The following is a 17783-nucleotide window of genomic DNA, read 5'->3' on the forward strand; positions in this document are numbered from 1 at the left end:
TTCACTGACCTCACAGGGGACCACATGTGGACGTGCCCTGCCACCACCACCACCCGCCATTTGTCCAAACCTCATCCCTTTTCCTTGCATGTCCGTACCTAGTGTTTTCCCACATTTTCCTGATTCAAGATTTACTGTCTTTCACAACCCCTTGGTTGAAGTAGCATTGAGACAGTCTTCTCTACTCTCATAAGTATCAACCCATAGGCATATCATGTTACACTCTGTTGTTTTATGATTATTATTTTATGTTTCACGTGTTTCTTACATTGTTGCAGTTACTGTGACCAGAATCCCTTTCTGTACCTCCTCTGCAAACACCCTTCGATTCTGCTGAATCCACTTCTTTTGGAGCCATAGCCCTTTGAGGTCTCAGGGGAAAAAAGTGGCAAAAACAGATCCACAGAATCTCGCAAGCCCCTGTTAACTACACAGTGTGCCACCCTGCCTGTCCTCTCAGGAGCACGTCATGCAAAAGCTCAGCTCTATCCCAAGGATGATGTTCTGCAACCCCATCCTTTCCTCTTCCATCCCCATGACAACCCATATATTATGATATGCCTCTGGGGTATTATCAAAAGAGATTAGAGAGTTAAGCCTGCAAATGCAGCCTTCGCTTCCACTTTGAAGATGCTGCTCCTCAGGGCTTTCTTGGAATCTTAAATCATTCCTGCATTGGAGCTCACAGCCTGGTGCTTTTCAGCACAGCTAGGCATAGTGAGACGATACAAGTACTGCATAGCACCTCTCAGTTAGGTGTTATGTAAAGCCTGTATCTTAGCAAATGGCTAACACTGCATTCTTTGCTTCCCCTTAGTTCTTACATAACCACAGGGATCTGCAAACCTAGGCAAGAAGGGAATGCAAAATGTTTCCAAATCTCCATGCCTTTGATACAGAATTTTAAGAAGATCTGGAGGAAAATAGAGGGCGACTTAATCATGTTAAGGTTGACTCAAACTTTTTTTTTTTTTCATTTCACAGACATTTATAGATTGGTTCTCAGCAGCAGCTCTTAGTCTTCCTAATTTGTGTTCCCCATTAGCATCTAATTTCAAGAGCAGACAAATCTCATCTTTTCCCATCCAGCCCAGCCAGGGAGCCTCCAGAGTTGCTTTGCAGATAAGGTGTGGATCCTGCAGAATGAGGATGAGCTCTTCCATGATCCACATTCTTGCCCTTTAAAAAATAGAGCGGGTAGGCGGGGGCAGCAAGAGCTAGAGGTTCCTCCTCAGTGAGTTTGATGAAGGGAGAATGTAAAACTTGGCTGAACTTAGCCCTCCAGGAAAGGGTAGCCAGAACGTTATATTAATTGACTGATGTCTTCAAAAGGGTGTGGTGGAGGAGGAGTCTCATTCAGAATGAGAAGCTGATCCCAGCTACCAGGAAATCAACATAGTTGCTCGTGTATAGGAGTCAGCACTAGCCGAACTCCCTATTTGTAGCTTCACGCCATTTTTTATACTGTTGTAATGTAATGTACGTCTGTGTTCACCCAAGCTGCCTATGCATTGACTTTTATAAAGCTCAGTTTTCAAACACAGTCTCTTACAGATAAAACAGCAGAACCAGTGCCAGAAAGCAACCCACCCTTACATGGGCACTTCTGCCAACCATATGAGTTCATGACCTTGAAGATCAAAGTTAAAGAGAAATGGAGAGGGTGTTGAAATGATCAGCAAAAATTAAATGTAAAATGTATTCTTATTGGAAGTCCAATGCTCTATTACCAACAAAGGACATTTAGCAAAGATACATGGAGGGGTGATTTTTCAAGCAGTCGAGTGCAGAACTACTGAGGCTTTGAGACGGTGTAGCTGCCGAAGCAGTCACCCCTGGCTGTCCCTCATCTCAGGGAGCCTGAGTTGAGTGTTTCCCAATGTCATATCCCACAGGGAGTACTCAGGGCCCACAGCATGTGATCGGTAGCCGATAAGCAATCATTGAACCAGAATGTCATGGGTGAAAACAAAAGCCCGCATATCTTCCATGGCAATATGTTTATGAACATGTTAACCATTGTTCATATAAGTGTCTCAAATACTTGGCTGAAAAGTAAACTCTGTTTGGTGTTAAGTTATGACTTATTTTCATGGGAGGATGGGATGTGGTTATACACCCTAAGAAGGATTTTATGAATAGTTTCAAAATATTTCGGGAGTAGTAGTTAGGCATTTATTTTTTTTCCCAGTCACATTTCATGAGCAATAATTTTCAGTTTAAGGTAGTATCTGACTAACCTACTGATGCCTTCTATCAGTTCCATTAGCATACTTATTCCATGGGTAAAAGCAATCCATCTAGAACTCTTTCAACCATTGTTTAGTTTGTCTTTGCGCGCTCTAGATAGCATTACTGAAATCATCTGCAGGAAAACAGAGTTCCTGAAAAGAGCAGTGGTCTAGAGCAGGCTTTCTCAGACTTCAGTGTGCACCAGAGTCGCCCAGAAATGCTGATTCTGAGGCCAAGTACAGTGGCTCACGCCTCTAATCCCAGCACTTTAGGAGGCTGAAGCGGGTGGATCACGAGGTCGGGAGATCGAGACCATCCTGGCTAACACGGTGAGACCCTGTCTCTACTAAAAATACAAAAAGAAATTAGCCGGGCGTGGTGGCGGGAGCCTGTAGTCGCAGCTACTCAGGAGGCTGAGGCAGGAGAATGGCGTGAACCCGGGAGGCAGAGGCTGCAGTGAGCTGAGATTGCGCCACTGCACTCCAGCCTGGGCCACAGAACGAGACTCCGTCTCAAAAAAAAAAAAAAATGCTGATTGTGATGCAGTAGGTCTGGGGTAAGATTCTGCATTTCTAAGAAGTTCCCAGGTATTGTTGATGTTGCTGGTCCACAGACCACCCTTTGAGAAACAGAGATCTAGAACATATTTCTGTATTATCTTGCTGTTTTTCATTTGATAAATAGAAGGCCTTAGTTAATGTGCCTTTCTGCTCCTAAATTAGGCTAGATGTGTCTAGGACTGCCTAATGAGTAGATTTTTCTTTCTGAGACAATTCGCAAATTGAAACTCTGGCTATCCATTTTTTTTTTTTTTTTTTTTTTTTTACAAAATGCAACTGACTGAGAACCCACGTGCAGAGTGTTCCCAGAGACTTGAGTTGAAATTCAGTTGTAAATTGTTAGGGGCTGCAGATTTAATTCCTATGTGTAACCCCAACACCAGAAATGTGAAAATCTGAGGAGCTGGGTGCGAAAAGATTTAGGTCCAAAAATGCAAAAATGCCAACAGAGAGAGGAGTGAGTAATAGCAGTTTAAAAAGAAAAATTATCTAATTCTCCAAAGCTCTGAAGGGTAGGATTTCATAGACCACACTAGTAGCAAAGATGCTTGCAGCCAAACAGACCAAATGCATTAAGGAGATTCTTTGTTGAATTTCATGCTGCCTATCATTTCTATTCTCATTGGGATATGAAAATAGGAAAAGATACATCTTCTGCAACACAGTCAAGCTCTTTGAAGACTGACCCATCAAATTGCTGGTTTTAAACAAAATTAAAATATTTGTTTAAAGAGAAGCTTAAAAACAATTGCATTGTCCTATCTTCCAAGCGAAATTGTGTACCGATCTCCTGGTGTCTGGCAGCAAAGAACCTGCCGAGATATTTGGCCATGGCCTTCACTTGGCCCAGAATGACACATGACATTGAACTGAGACCCAGCAATCCAAGAAGACATAATTTTGAAACAGTTATGTAATAAGGTCGCACTTAGAAGTAGAAATAGCCTTAGATATACCCTCTTAGCAAAAGTATGCATAATAAGGTTTCTGGAATATATTTGTGAAACAAACTTGAAATGCTTTGATAATCATTAATAGGACTCACACTGAGGATGTAGAAGTATAGTTACTAAATTTGCATATGAAAAGTAAATGAAGGTTTATGGGACAAGTGATACTACTTTATAAATACAAAGAAATGTTGGGCATGTACTTAAGCTCAGAAGGTCATCATCAGTGTGCTGTGGGAGCAATACTGTTTCGGTCCTGTAATTCGTTTCATGCAGTTCATTTTAGAGAAATTCTAAATTTATTTAGAATATTAGAAATGGGAGACATTTGCCTACGAAAACCACTAGATCAGATAAGACTGATTTAATATAAATTGATGAGATTATAAAGGGAAAATGAGAGTTGGCTAAGAGAGGCAACTGGCAAATAAAAAGATAAGGCATTTCCTAGGAGATGCAAGAAGAAAAAGAAGCTGAATGTCGTTTGATTGATTTAGGGGCGGATCTCAAACAAAAATGGGCTGGTTTATCCAAATTGTAGACTGTGTTTTGGATGAGTCATGAAGATAATAAAGAGACAGATGTAGATCAGTCCCAGTGGAAGCAGGGTGAACTAGATTGTAAGAAACTTTTATTAGGGTCGTGACTTACGATTGTAGGAAATTAGAAGAGTCAGCAACCTCTGGGAGAATCTGTCAATGAGAGGTTTCAGATAAACGGGTGAGAATTTTAGGCCCCTATCATATATGAAATTTTAATCTGTAAATGAAACTCAAATCTAATGGGATATTCTTTGGATTACCAGATTTTTTAGCACACAATTTATTCTAATAAATGCAAAATCAAATAAGAAACCAAAACATCTCTTATAAAAATTACACAATTGGGCCGGGCGCGGTGGCTCAAGCCTGTAATCCCAGCACTTTGGGAGGCCGAGACGGGCGGATCACGAGGTCAGGAGATCGAGACCATCCTGGCTAACACGGTGAAACCCCGTCTCTACTAAAAAATACAAAAAACTAGCCGGGCGAGGTGGCGGGCGCCTGTAGTCCCAGCTACTTGGGAGGCTGAGGCAGGAGAATGGCGTGAACCTGGGAGGCGGAGCTTGCAGTGAGCTGAGATCTGGCCACTGCACTCCAGCCTGGGCGACAGAGCAAGACTCCGTCTCAAAAAAAAAAAAAAAAAAAATTACACAATTGATCTTTTAGTCAGTTTATTTGTCTTTACAGATTTACCGTATGAGCCTCCCAGGAGATCAGCCTGGACCGGTCACGGCCACCCCACGCCCCAGTCGAAAGGTACAGTGTTGGCTCCCATGGCCCTGAGTTTCATGTCGCAGGCAGTTGATGACCGTTGATGGAGTATATAATAATTTCTGTGGTTAATCTGTGATTTTGCAACACGTGGTGGGTTTGTTCCATTGACAACAGAGTACAATTGATCTTTAACTGCAGTGATTCTTTCTCTATTTGGGTCATCACAAATTTCATAACAAAAATAAAGGAATGATGTAGTGTATTTCAACCTTCAGAAATGCATGTTTCATGGGATGTTCGAGTACACATTAAATAATTGGTGATTTCCTGAATTTTGGCCATGCTTAAAAGTATCCCTGGCTTTACTTTATTTGACTGATGGTTTCCCTTTATGTGTTTATCTTAGACTATGATTTATTGTAATCTATTTGGTAAGCCATCCCAAATTCTCTTTTTTTTTTTAACTTTTGGAAAAACTGGGAGGTATCCATTTTTTAAATAATTGGAAATGTCCTCTTTTTTTGTTACAATGTTTTTACATTTGGTTTCATTAGAAAGGAAAATTTTTCCTTACCATAAGATGCTTCTGATTTAGACTATTATGTTAATAACTAAATTAACTCATAGAATGATTTTGCAACAACATCAAAGACTCGTGACCAAATCTGTTATAGTTAATTGCCTTTTGTATTTCTGGATTTTCAGCTGCTCAACCATCTCCTTCCACAGTGCCCAAAACTGAAGACCAGCGTCCTCAGTTAGGTATGTTTCAGGGGCCATCTGAATAAGCATAAGAGAAGATTCAGGCTCAGCAGCACGTTTCTAAAATGCATCACTTTTTAATGGAAGTTAACATGATTTTTTGCCTCTTTTTGACTGCTCCATACATAAGATAGGGCCCAAGTCATCAGCCTACTCACGCGAGGTGACTTGAGATGGTGCTAAAACATGTCCCCAAGTATGCAATAAATATGGAAAAAAACATTCTACTTGCACACAGGCTGCTGCTTTGTGATCCATTTTTTTTTTTTTTTTAATTTTACTTTCCATGCCCGAACAACACAGGCTGCACAGCCCTGGATTGATGGGGCTTGGCACATGTTTACCCTCTTTATGTCATTGGTTGGTGTGAGCCCTGAGCTACGTGTCAGGATCCTGGGATGGAATCCAAGCCCTGCCACCAACTAGGAGTCCCCTAGCAAGACATCTGAGATGCTGTGTGACATCTTCTCTCATAGAAGAGGTGGAGGCAGTTGATTTGGAGCTGGGGGACATTTTCAGCTCTGAAATCTGAAAACACAATTGAGTCAGGCATTACGTCTGAAGTCACATCATACTATGTCACAACTATGTCTAGGATTTGACTTTGTTTCTTTTTGCTGTAGATCCTTATCAGATTCTTGGACCAACAAGTAGCCGCCTTGCAAATCCAGGTGAGAAACTGCTGATGATTTTCTTCTTACAAAGTTACCTTTTTGGCAGTGGCTATTTTGAAAAGTAAATTGGTATTGGTGAGAAATTCCTTCGACTGAACAAATTTTAGTTTTAGGTCTCACTGAATTATTTGCCTTAATGAAAAAATGAGTCGGGTTATTATTTAAGATTTCAGCTTCGGCAAAGAACATCATAACCTAATCCAAGCTGTAATAGTTTTTTAGGGCTGCTGTAACAAAGCACCATGGATTAGGTGGCTTAAACAACAACAATTGATTGTCTCACAGTTCTGGAGGCTGGAAGTCTGAAATCAGAGTGTCCTGATAGCAGGTTTCATTCCTTCTGAGGGCTGTGAGGGAGGGATCTGTCCTGGGGACTCTCCTTGTCTTACAGATAGCCGTCATCTCCTCGTGTCTCTTCTCATCATCGTCTCTCTGTGTGTGTCAGTCGCTGTGTCCAAATGTCTCTTTTGCATAAGAACGTCGGTCAGATTGGAATACCCACCCCATAACCTTACTGTAACTTGATTACCTTATTTAGGATCTTATCTCCATAAAAAGGTTACATTCTCAGATACTGCGGGTTAAGATTTCAACATAGGGAATTGAGGGGACACAATTCAACCATTATACAAGCAGATAAAATAACTAGTATTTTTTAAAAGAGAGCCTTAATACAACCACAGGACTTCAAATTCAGGCTCATCTTCGATGGTCTGTTTCTGAACTTCAATGCTAGAAGAAAGAGCAGATCCTTAATTAGCCCATTTGTACCCAGTGCATTGCCAAGGTTTGTCACCTGTCCTAGTGTTTCAGTGCCAACTACATAGTTTTATTTGTTTGTATTCAGATCAGAACCAGCTGTGCTGGCACCAACTTCAGAAATTCATAGCCTATGCTGCATATTCCCAACTGCAAATTCAAATGCCAAGATGTTACAGGTATATTGCAAGCAAAGATGGAATTACATTTCCTAAATGTTGAGGCCAAAATAAGGTTGGAAATGGAATAATTCAGATTTAATCAGTGTACATCCCTGCAAGAGAATCTACATATTGAAAACATGAAACATTATCATTTTTGAGCATCTGTATTCTTGATGTTAAATTTTGGTTAATGTTAATGAATTCAATGCATTTTTTTTACAGCTGAAAATCTAAAGAAAACTAGTTAGCCTGGGGCCTAGATTAGGTGCTCAATAATTATTTGTTGCATACATGAATGCCAAGGATAACGAGATATAGTCTTTTAGCTCAGGGAGCTTTCGGTCACTGGAGGGATGGACACAGGGAGTTACAACATTGTCCCAAACACAGAGCCCCAGGCCCTTTTTGCTCATGCTGGCTTTCATCTAGTAGCCCAGGCTCCTGAGGCTGTGGTCTCTTCTCAGCCTTCTGCTCAGCTTTTCATTTGCAACTCTGCCATATAACCATTCAAATACAAATCATCACTGTGTTTTGAGATGATTATTATCAGTCATGCTTCAGGAAGACTGATCTGGCAGCAATGTTAGGATAGATTAGAAAAAAGAAAATGACGGAAGCTGAAACACTCTGGGAATGTTAATACAATCATGTGAAATAACAATCAAACAGCTCCCACCCCGCAGAACGCCCCCGATAGAATGTCTGTGGTCCCTTCTGTGCCTCATGGCAGCCCTGGGAGGTTACTATCTCCATCCTACAGAAGAGGAATTAGAAGTCCAGAGAAGTTAAGTAACTTTTCCTGTGTCACACAGCCAATGATAAGGGAGGTCAGATTTGTAACCTAACTCTGTCTCCAAAGTCTGCTTTTGTTTTCTTGCCCTACTCTGCCGCTGACTCAGTATGAAGGGAAGAGGAGGTCTTACAAAATGCAGACTGTGAGAACAGAAAGCAAGGATTTCCTTTCAGGGTAATAACTGCTTAGGTGCAGGCGATGAATCTGAGGTCGGGAAGGAAGAGGAGGAAAGAGTCAAACTGCACCAAAGAAGACTAAACTGGCCTTTGCACTGACACACTGGCCAAATGAAATATATATGTCCATGACCATATTGTCACAGCCCAAAGGTACTGCTTGGCTTGTTTGTAGAACAGGGCCAGAGTCACTTGCTCCTAAGCAGAGTGCCAGTTCTCACAAGGGAACACCACACCTGCCCTGGGCCCAGCAGCCTGGGGATGCCCTTTGTAGATAGAGGGACCTGAGCTCAGAGCAACGAGACTGGAAACTCATCACAGGCCTGGGGAAACAGGACTGCGCTTCATACCATTAAGACTCTTTTTAATGGGCCTGGAGAAAATGACAACATCCTACCTTTGATTTGCAGCCAAGTGACTTTAAGATAAAGGTTTATTTCATTTAGTTTATGATGAATTCAACTTTCTCTACATCTATCCTTAGGTTTGTGTCTGTTGTGCTCATGTGAATTTTTCCCCTGAAACCAGAATGTCGTTTATCTTTGTATTCATGAGAATGCTTCTTCCTGTTTGATTCTATTTTTCTATTCTCTGATAAATAAATCCTTCATCACTTACAAATTGCTGTCTTTGCTTTTCATACAATACAAATTCCTTTTCCTCATTTTAAGTGGAAAGATTGCATCATAGAGTATGAATGCACAAGATGATGTCATCATCCCAGCATCTCTATCCCAAATATTCATTTGATGTGCACTTTGGACATCACTTCTCCTGCTGAGAACAGTGTGTCCCTGCATTCTGATATCATGGATCGGTTATAAGCAACACAGCTCCTTCACGTGCCATCAGAGCAGCTGAGAATCTAACATGGTTCCTCTAATGAAAGAGCTTTGTTGGGTTATGTTCAGAGGCTCCCTTGATGCTAACTGCACACTCTTCAGTGGTGCACATGAAAATACATCCTGCCTCTTGCAGAACAACAGACCAGGTTAGGGATGTTTTGCCATTTGTTAGGAGGTGGGAGTGTGCAGTCTTCCCTCCCTGGGCTCCCTGGGGAGCCCCCCCAGGGAGGCGACAACATGGAAAGGACCTGGGAAGGCTGCAGAGGTGTGCATGAACCAGGCCTGAAAGCAAGTTTGTGCAGTGATTACGCATGGCAGCCTAGGGTCTGGATTTCAACCCTTGCCGGCGCTGAGAAAAATACGTCAGTCTACCTCTCTAAGCTCCAATTTCCTCACTTCTCCAGTGGGCTAATCACATGATTCCTGTGGGGATTAAATAACACATGTAAAGCGTTTAGAATGGTGCATGGCACACAGTAAGCCTTCAGAGGATATCAGTCAGCCCGAGAATAGCACCTTTTCGAGCTTCTTCATGGTTCAAAAAGCCAGTTGAACGGTATTTCTCTTTCTTTAGGCATTTCCTGGCTATAGGAGAGGAGTGTTATCTTTCCTTAAACTCTGATTTTCAGCCCAAAGAAATTATGACAAGACCATTCATGTACTCAGTTCATCCTTACCATGATCTTACGAGATAGTACTGTTACCATCATGCCCACTTTACAGATGAGGATACTGAGGCAGAGAGAGCTGGGAGAGTTGCCAAAGGTCCCACAAAGGGCAGAGGCAGGATTCAACTGAGGCAGTGGCAACTCCAAAGTTGGTGCTCCCTACCACCATGCTTTTCTGCCCTCCAGTAAGTGATGCCTGAGCCTCACTGAGCCTCCGGGCAAAGACTTCCATTCAGGACACACCTGCTGCCTTGCAGAGGGTCGAGGAGGCCATGCACGCGGGATCTTCTGCACCACCCCTGGCTTCTAGAGAAAGTGGCCTCAAACCACTGCCACCATTGTATGGTGGGGCCCCTCACGACTGTATGACTGTATTTACTGCCCTTGTTCATCAGCTGACGGCTGCAGGGCTTTGCACCAGGCTGCTGTTTCCACCAGACTCACAGCTGCTGAGTCACTCTGCAGCTCTCTGCTTTGCTCTGTGGTTTGTAAACCGTTTCGGGTTTTTTTTTTTTTTTGCCCACTTTTGCTCAGTCTGTACCCCTTTGCTACCTTGTTTCTCTCCCTTTCTTTTAACAGTATTAGGAGATTTCTTTCCTCTGTAAAATTAAAGGAGTGCCTTGTCTTCTTAAAAGCCACAGCCACTCCCTTTCATCCACAGGGTTCTCCGTAGGTGGCAGTGCTGCCTGCCACTGTTTTTTACCCCCAAATCTGTTTTATTTTGGTAATTACCCTAAGAAAAAACTAGTTGCTCCTTACTGACTTTGCAAGGATGTTATTAAGATAGAGTAAGACAAAAGTAGATCTGAAGGGTTTGCCTTTCTTGGGTGATGCTACTCAGTGAAAGCTCTTGTCTTTCAAGAGCTTCTCTTTGTAAACCCTGGTTTGGCCCATGAGTGACCCAAGCCACTTTTAGGCTTTCCTAAACCCTAAGCATTCTTGTTTTGAAATCTCTATATTCCAAAATGCACCTCATCACACATTAAATGTTATTGTTTTGGAAGTAAAATAAGAATTTAAAAATTGCTCTTTAAATTTTATGACTGAGAATAACTCCTTTACCATTGACAATTTTTTAACAACCATTTTTCATTTTTGAGAATTCTTGTGGTGAGAAAATTTGTTCTACACACTGCAAAATGCAGTGAATTTCGTTACAAATATTAAATTTAACAGTTAATGAGTTTGACGTAATGTTACGCTTTCTGCCATTTACATAAACATTCATTGATTTTGCATTTCCAGGTTTCTTTCAAGGTTTGAAAGCTGATGAATTTTGCTTACAGATCTCTTCTTTCTAGAGACCCTCCCTTGAAATGCTCACAGTCCTGAGCCCTGTGTCTTTATGGCTAATGGGTAAAACAGTCAAGTGAGAAATTAGCTCATCCATCCTTTGGGCATTGAGTTTGCTGCCACGAATTTAGGTCCCCTGCTTTCTAACTCTTCAGAAATAGGAGAGACATGAGATCACTTTTGTCCACTGGTTCTGTCCTACACACGTTTATAAGAGAAGTGGGTGAGGGAAAAATTGCTAAGAGGCAGTGCCAAGGTTTGAGTCGATTCCGAGTGTGATTTCGGCAGGTCTGTGGAGTTGCTTTCTCTATGGGAGAAAGTTGACGCTGAATATTTATTTTCAAACAACCGTATGTGTTTATATTGAAGCATCTGTGAAGACTGTTAAATCAAAACTCCATGCCTTTTCCTATTCCCAGGTCATCTATGGAATTTTTTTCAAGTTGTAATTTTTTGGTTACAATATATATACTAAGACCATATGGTTTTCCCATACCATTCTTTGTATTTTCTAAACGCATATTAATGAAATGTTGCAGGCAACGAAACTTGATTGGAAGCAGTGTGTATATGTGGTTCTGAAAAAGCAAAGGCTTCCACTGCAATGAGCTACAAGCTGTTAATACATTTCAAATGTGTTGCTAGACTGAAAATGAGCACTTTCCAGAATAGATTCAGAAAAAGCTGACCTTTCTCACAGTGCTATTGTATGGATAAATTCACAAAAATATCCATTTCCATGTAGCCAACATGCAAAGAAGGGTTTATGAGTTGGGCGATATATATAGGAGGCTGGCAAGGATTTAGAAGAAAACGATCTTAAAATTGATTTTTACATTATATTAATTCCCTGAGTAGATGTCAGTTAAAGTTACTTTAATCATTTTATCACATTGAATGATATTACTTACGATATAATAAAAGGTAATCTTTTGGTAATAAGTCTAAGGCAGTGCTATAACTGGAGTTCAGGAGGAAAGACCCACCTCCCATCCATTCTTACGCTTCTGAAATATGTTCAGCACAGCTCAGCTTCTCTCGGTACTGATACTATTGTCAATATTTACATGCTGCTGTCTTCTAGGGAGCCATAAATTATCTTCAAGTATTGTGACATAGCAGCTAGATGTGCCTAGATTTTTCTTTGAATTTCATAACACAAAGCCATATCTATATGCTCTCAGTGAAATCAAGAAAATTCTGACTTTGTCCACCCAGCTATATGTGATCTCTTTGACAAAGGAAGAGTCTCATTCAGCTTCCCAAGGGGACTTGCAATCACTCATTGTTGGGGTTTTTCCTCTGGAAATGCTGCTTGACACAACTGGCATTGCAGGGCACAGGCAACGCATTGGTTTCCGTTACGATGCCCTTGCCCAAATACTGGAACTGGGTGATCTGGTTTGCAAAAGGGCCAGCTTTTTTTTTTTTTTTTTTTTTCTAAACTTCCTCATTTTTAGTGGGTTAATTCTGTTCTAGGAAAAGTTTTGACAGAATTGCTTTCTGAGCGCCAGCAAAATGTTATGTTAGAAATAATGATGTTTACTTCCATTCTCAATTTTTTTCCATAAACTTTTAGAAGTTCATTTCCTAAATCTAACTTTTATTATCTTACTTGACCTAGCCAATATAAATGGCATTAAGTCATTATTGCCATCCACATAACAGTACTTTTCTGCTTCACAAAATAGGAAAAAAAAATACAGCTCTTTCATCCTCTAAACACCAGGTTGATCTGGCTGTTCTTTTAAAGAAGTCAGAAATGGATGGAACCAGCCTGAACTCTGCCCCATATGAATTCCCTGCATTCCATCTAGGTCTTGAATCTGTTAGACCATCATCCTGGCTCGGGTTCCCTAGATGCAGAGCTTGGGGTAAGGCTGCTTGTGCAGGTGAATGATTAACGGCATGTTCTCAGGAGAGAGAGAATGGGAAGAAGCACAGGGCAGGTGCAGCGCTAAGGAAGTTTCTGGCCTCCTCCAAGCCTCCTTGCAGCTGGACGCTGTTTCAGCCCAATCCCACAGGAGCGCTGGAGCCTGAATAGCCTCATGGAGTTGGTCTTTCCTTGAGGCAAGGGGGCTGGCCTATGTTACCCTGCTCAGTCCACCAGCTGTGGGATACCTGGGGGTGGGTGAGGCGGTGGCTCTGTTAAGGCAAGGGCAGTTCTCTGGAGAAATGGGTGGCCATGGAGTGAGAGCAGTCCTCACCCCTGCAGCTGAGGGATGGATGGACAGGCCTGGTGAAGGGAACGTGGGCGACACACCAATAGCACCTCCTTCCCTCATCACAAAGGGCCTCTTTCCCCTGGAACCTGTGCTCACTGGAGTTTTCCTTCCTCTCCTGACCTCATTAGGCAGTGGCCAGATCCAGCTTTGGCAGTTCCTCCTGGAGCTCCTGTCGGACAGCTCCAACTCCAGCTGCATCACCTGGGAAGGCACCAACGGGGAGTTCAAGATGACAGATCCCGACGAGGTGGCCCGGCGTTGGGGAGAGCGGAAGAGCAAACCCAATATGAACTACGATAAGCTCAGCCGCGCCCTCCGTTACTACTATGACAAGAACATCATGACCAAGGTCCACGGGAAGCGCTACGCCTACAAGTTCGACTTCCACGGGATCGCCCAGGCCCTCCAGCCCCACCCGCCGGAGTCATCTCTGTACAAGTACCCCTCAGACCTCCCGTACATGGGCTCCTATCACGCCCACCCGCAGAAGATGAACTTTGTGGCACCCCACCCTCCAGCCCTCCCCGTGACATCTTCCAGTTTTTTTGCTGCCCCAAACCCATACTGGAATTCACCAACTGGGGGTATATACCCTAACACTAGGCTCCCCACCAGCCATATGCCTTCTCATCTGGGCACTTACTACTAAACACCTGATGGAGGCCTTTCCCATCAGAGTACATTCACCAGCCCATCGCCACAAACTCTTATCGGAGAACATGAATCAAAAGTGCCTCAAGAGGAATGAAAAAAGCTTTACTGGGGCTGGGGAAGGAAGCCGGGGAAGAGATCCAAAGACTCTTGGGAGGGAGTTACTGAAGTCTTACTACAGAAATGAGGAGGATGCTAAAAATGTCACAAATATGGACATATCATCTGTGGACTGACCTTGTAAAAGACAATGTATGTAGAAGCATGAAGTCTTAAGGACAAAGTGCCAAAGAAAGTGGTCTTAAGAAATGTATAAACTTTAGAGTAGAGTTTGAAATCCCACTAATGCAAACTGGGATGAAACTAAAGCAATAGAAACAACACAGTTTTGACCTAACATACCGTTTATAATGCCATTTTAAGGAAAACTACCTGTATTTAAAAATAGAAACATATCAAAAACAAGAGAAAACACATGAGAGAGACTGTGGCCCATCAACAGACATTGATACGCAACTGCACGGTATGTGCTGTTTTGGTTGAAATCAAATACATTCCGTTTGATGGACAGCTGTCAGCTTTCTCAAACTGTGAAGATGACCCAAAGTTTCCAACTCCTTTACAATATTACCGGGACTGTGAACTAAAAGGTGGGAGTGAGGATGTGTATAGAGTGAGCGTGTGATCGTAGACAGAGGGGTGAAGGAGGAGGAGGAGGAGGAGGCAGAGAAGGAGGAGACCAGGGCTGGGAAAGAAACTTCTCAAGCAATGAAGACTGGACTCAGGACATTTGGGGACTGTGTACAATGAGTTACGGAGACTTGAGGGTTCATGCAGTCAGTGTTATACCAAACCCAGTGTTAGGAGAAAGGACACAGCGTAATGTAGAAAGGGGAAGTAGTAGAATTCAGAAACAAAAATGTGCATCTCTTTCTTTCTTTGTCAAATGAAAATTTTAACTGGAATTGTCTGATATTTAAGAGAAACATTCAGGACCTCATCATTATGTGGGGGCTTTGTTCTCCACAGGGTCAGGTAAGAGATGGCCTTCTTGGCTGCCACAATCAGAAATCACGCAGGCATTTTGGGTAGGCGGCCTCCAGTTTTCCTTTGAGTCGCGAACGCTGTGCGTTTGTCAGAATGAAGTATACAAGTCAATGTTTTTCCCCCCCTTTTTATATAATAATTATATAACTTATGCATTTATACACTACGAGTTGATCTCGGCCAGCCAAAGACACACGACAAAAGAGACAATCAATGATATAATGTGGCCTTGAATTTTAACTCTGTATGCTTAATGTTTACAATATGAAGTTATTAGTTCTTAGAATGCAGAATGTATGTAATAAAATAAGCTTGGCCTAGCATGGCAAATCAGATTTATACAGGAGTCTGCATTTGCACTTTTTTTAGTGACTAAAGTTGCTTAATGAAAACATGTGCTGAATGTTGTGGATTTTGTGTTATAATTTTACTTTGTCCAGGAACTTGTGCAAGGGAGAGTCAAGCAAATAGGGTGTTTGGCACCCAGATGGCATCAGCCTCTGCAGGTCCTTCTTTCACCTTCATCTCTCTTATTTCTAGCCCCTTTTGGAACAGAAGGACCCCAGGTTTCACACTGGAGCCTCCATATTTATGCCTGGAATGGAAAGAGGCCTCGGAAGCTGGGGTTGTCATTGAGAAATTCTAATTCAGCACCTGGTCACAAATCACCCTTAATTCCTGCTGTGATTAAAAAAACATTTGTTGAATGGTGAACAAGCTACCGCTCATAATGCAAACTGTATTATTACTGGTAAATAAAGTGTCATGGATAGCTGCAATTTCTCACTTTACCGAAACAAGGGACAACTTCTAGATTTGCCATGGGGTTTCTCTTTCAGGAGATCTCACTAGGTAGACAGCTTTAATCTTGCTACATGAGAGTTACCTGGGCACTGTGGCTTGGGATTCACGAGTCCTGAGCCTGATATCGCTGGCTATCCCTTGAAGACAATGTTTATTTCTATAATCTAGAGCCAGTTTCCCTGGGCATCTTTTCTTTGCCTCACAAATGCTGCCAACCTTAGTCCAGGTGAAGGCAACTCAAGAGGTGAAAATATAAGGTGACTGTGTGAAGGCGCTAGCCTAAACGTCTTAACTGAATCGGTTTCTGAATTGGCCCTTTTCATAGCTATTTCAGGGCCTGTTTTTTCACGTTGTAATCCTTTTGCTATGATTATGTGAAGTTGCCAAACCTCTGTGCTGTGGATGTTTTGGCAGTGGGCTTTGAAGTCGGCAGGATACGATTACCAACGCTCCCGACACACCGTGTCATTTGGATTAGACAGAGCCCAACCATCCATCATTTTGCAACAGCCTGGGAAGGCCCACAAAGTGCCTGTATCTCCTTAGGGAAAATAAATAAATACAATCGTGAAAGCTGGCAGTTAGGCTGACCCAAACTGTGCTAATGGAAAAGATCAGTCATTTTTATTTTGGAATGCAAAGTCAAGACACACCTACATTCTGCATAGAAATACACATTTACTTGGATAATCACTCAGTTCTCTCTTTCAAGACTGTCTCATGAGCAAGATCGTAAAAACAAGACATGATTATCATAGTCAATTTTAACAGATGTTTTCCGTTAGATCCCTCAACCCTCCACCCCCAATCCAGGTTATTAGCAAGTCTTATGAGCAACTGGGATAATGTTGGATAACATGATAATACTGAGTTCCTTCAAATACATAATTCTTAAATTGTTTCAAAATGGCATTAATTCTCTGTTCCTGTTGTAATCTAATTCCAAAACACCCTCCAGGTCATATTCATAATTGCATGAACCTTTTCTCTCTGTTTCTCCCTGTCTCTTGGCTTGCCCTGATGTATACTCAGACTCCTGTACAATCATACTCCTGCTGGCAAGAGATTTGTCTTCTTTTCATGTCTTAATTGTCTTTTGGGCCTTGTATGTGGTAAAATCGCCAAATCACAGTCGAGACTTTATTTTTGTTCTTAGTTTGATGCCCTTATGTCCCGGAGGGGTTCACAAAGTGCTTTGTCAGGACTGCTGCAGTTAGAAGGCTCACTGCTCCTCCTAAGCCCTCTGCACAGAGGTAGCACCTGCAGCCCAGGAGCAGGAGCCCGCGGAGCTGCCCTCTGACGGCAGGTGCAGCCGAGATGGCTACAGCTCAGGAGCTGGGAAGGTGATGGGGCACAGGGAAAGCACAGGTGTTCTGCAGTGCCACAAAGTGACCCACTGCCTGGAGAAAGAGAAGAAAATATATTTTTTTAAAAGCTGGTTTAATTAGCCACTCATTACTTCATTCAAATAAAGTCATGAGGCGACTAATTAGAGAATAAAAATTACTTTGGACTATTCAAAAATACATCAAATTCTGTGCCTTCTCTTTATCTTAACCTTGGTTTAAAGAAATCTTGTTGACTCACACCTGTAATCCCAGCACTTTGAAGGGCAGAGGCGGGTGGATCGCGTGAGCCCGGGAGCTCAGGACCAGCCTGGGCAACATGACAGTACCCAGTCTCTACAGAAAAATAAATAAATACAAAAACTAGCCGGGCATTGTTGTGCACAACTGCAGTCTCAGGAGTTCAAGGCTGCAGTGAGCTGTGACCACACCACTAGCCTGGGTGACAGAGTGAAACCCTGATTCAAAAATAAAATAAATTTTTAACAAAGCAGCCCAGATTAATGCTATACAGAAACAACTAGATAAACTTTTCTAACTTGTAATTTTAAACTCATTTTACTGAGTAAAACATAATT

The 17783-nt window shown here is 42.2% G+C and overlaps 1 protein-coding gene across 8 annotated transcripts in view; it reads left to right on the forward strand.

Annotated features, from left to right (window-relative positions):
- Window positions 1-17387, forward strand: part of ERG (ETS transcription factor ERG) — a 280942-nt gene extending 263555 nt beyond the window's left edge. For 5 of the 8 annotated variants that reach the window (XM_023191587.1, XM_023191601.1, XM_023191595.1 and 2 more), the window contains 4 exons: window positions 4972-5040; window positions 5704-5760; window positions 6384-6431; window positions 13486-17387. In XM_023191587.1, coding sequence (XP_023047355.1) covers window positions 4972-5040; window positions 5704-5760; window positions 6384-6431; window positions 13486-14006 — 695 coding nt within the window. In that variant the 3' untranslated portion in view covers window positions 14007-17387. The remainder of the gene's footprint in view (window positions 1-4971; window positions 5041-5703; window positions 5761-6383; window positions 6432-13485) is intronic. The other 3 variants (XM_023191599.1, XM_023191609.2, XM_023191581.1) reach the window with 1 other exon arrangement.
- The last annotated feature ends 396 nt before the right edge of the window (window positions 17388-17783 follow it).

This window comes from Piliocolobus tephrosceles, chromosome 19 (assembly GCF_002776525.5).
Source record: "Piliocolobus tephrosceles isolate RC106 chromosome 19, ASM277652v3, whole genome shotgun sequence".
In the NCBI taxonomy this organism is placed as follows: Eukaryota; Metazoa; Chordata; class Mammalia; order Primates; family Cercopithecidae; genus Piliocolobus; species Piliocolobus tephrosceles.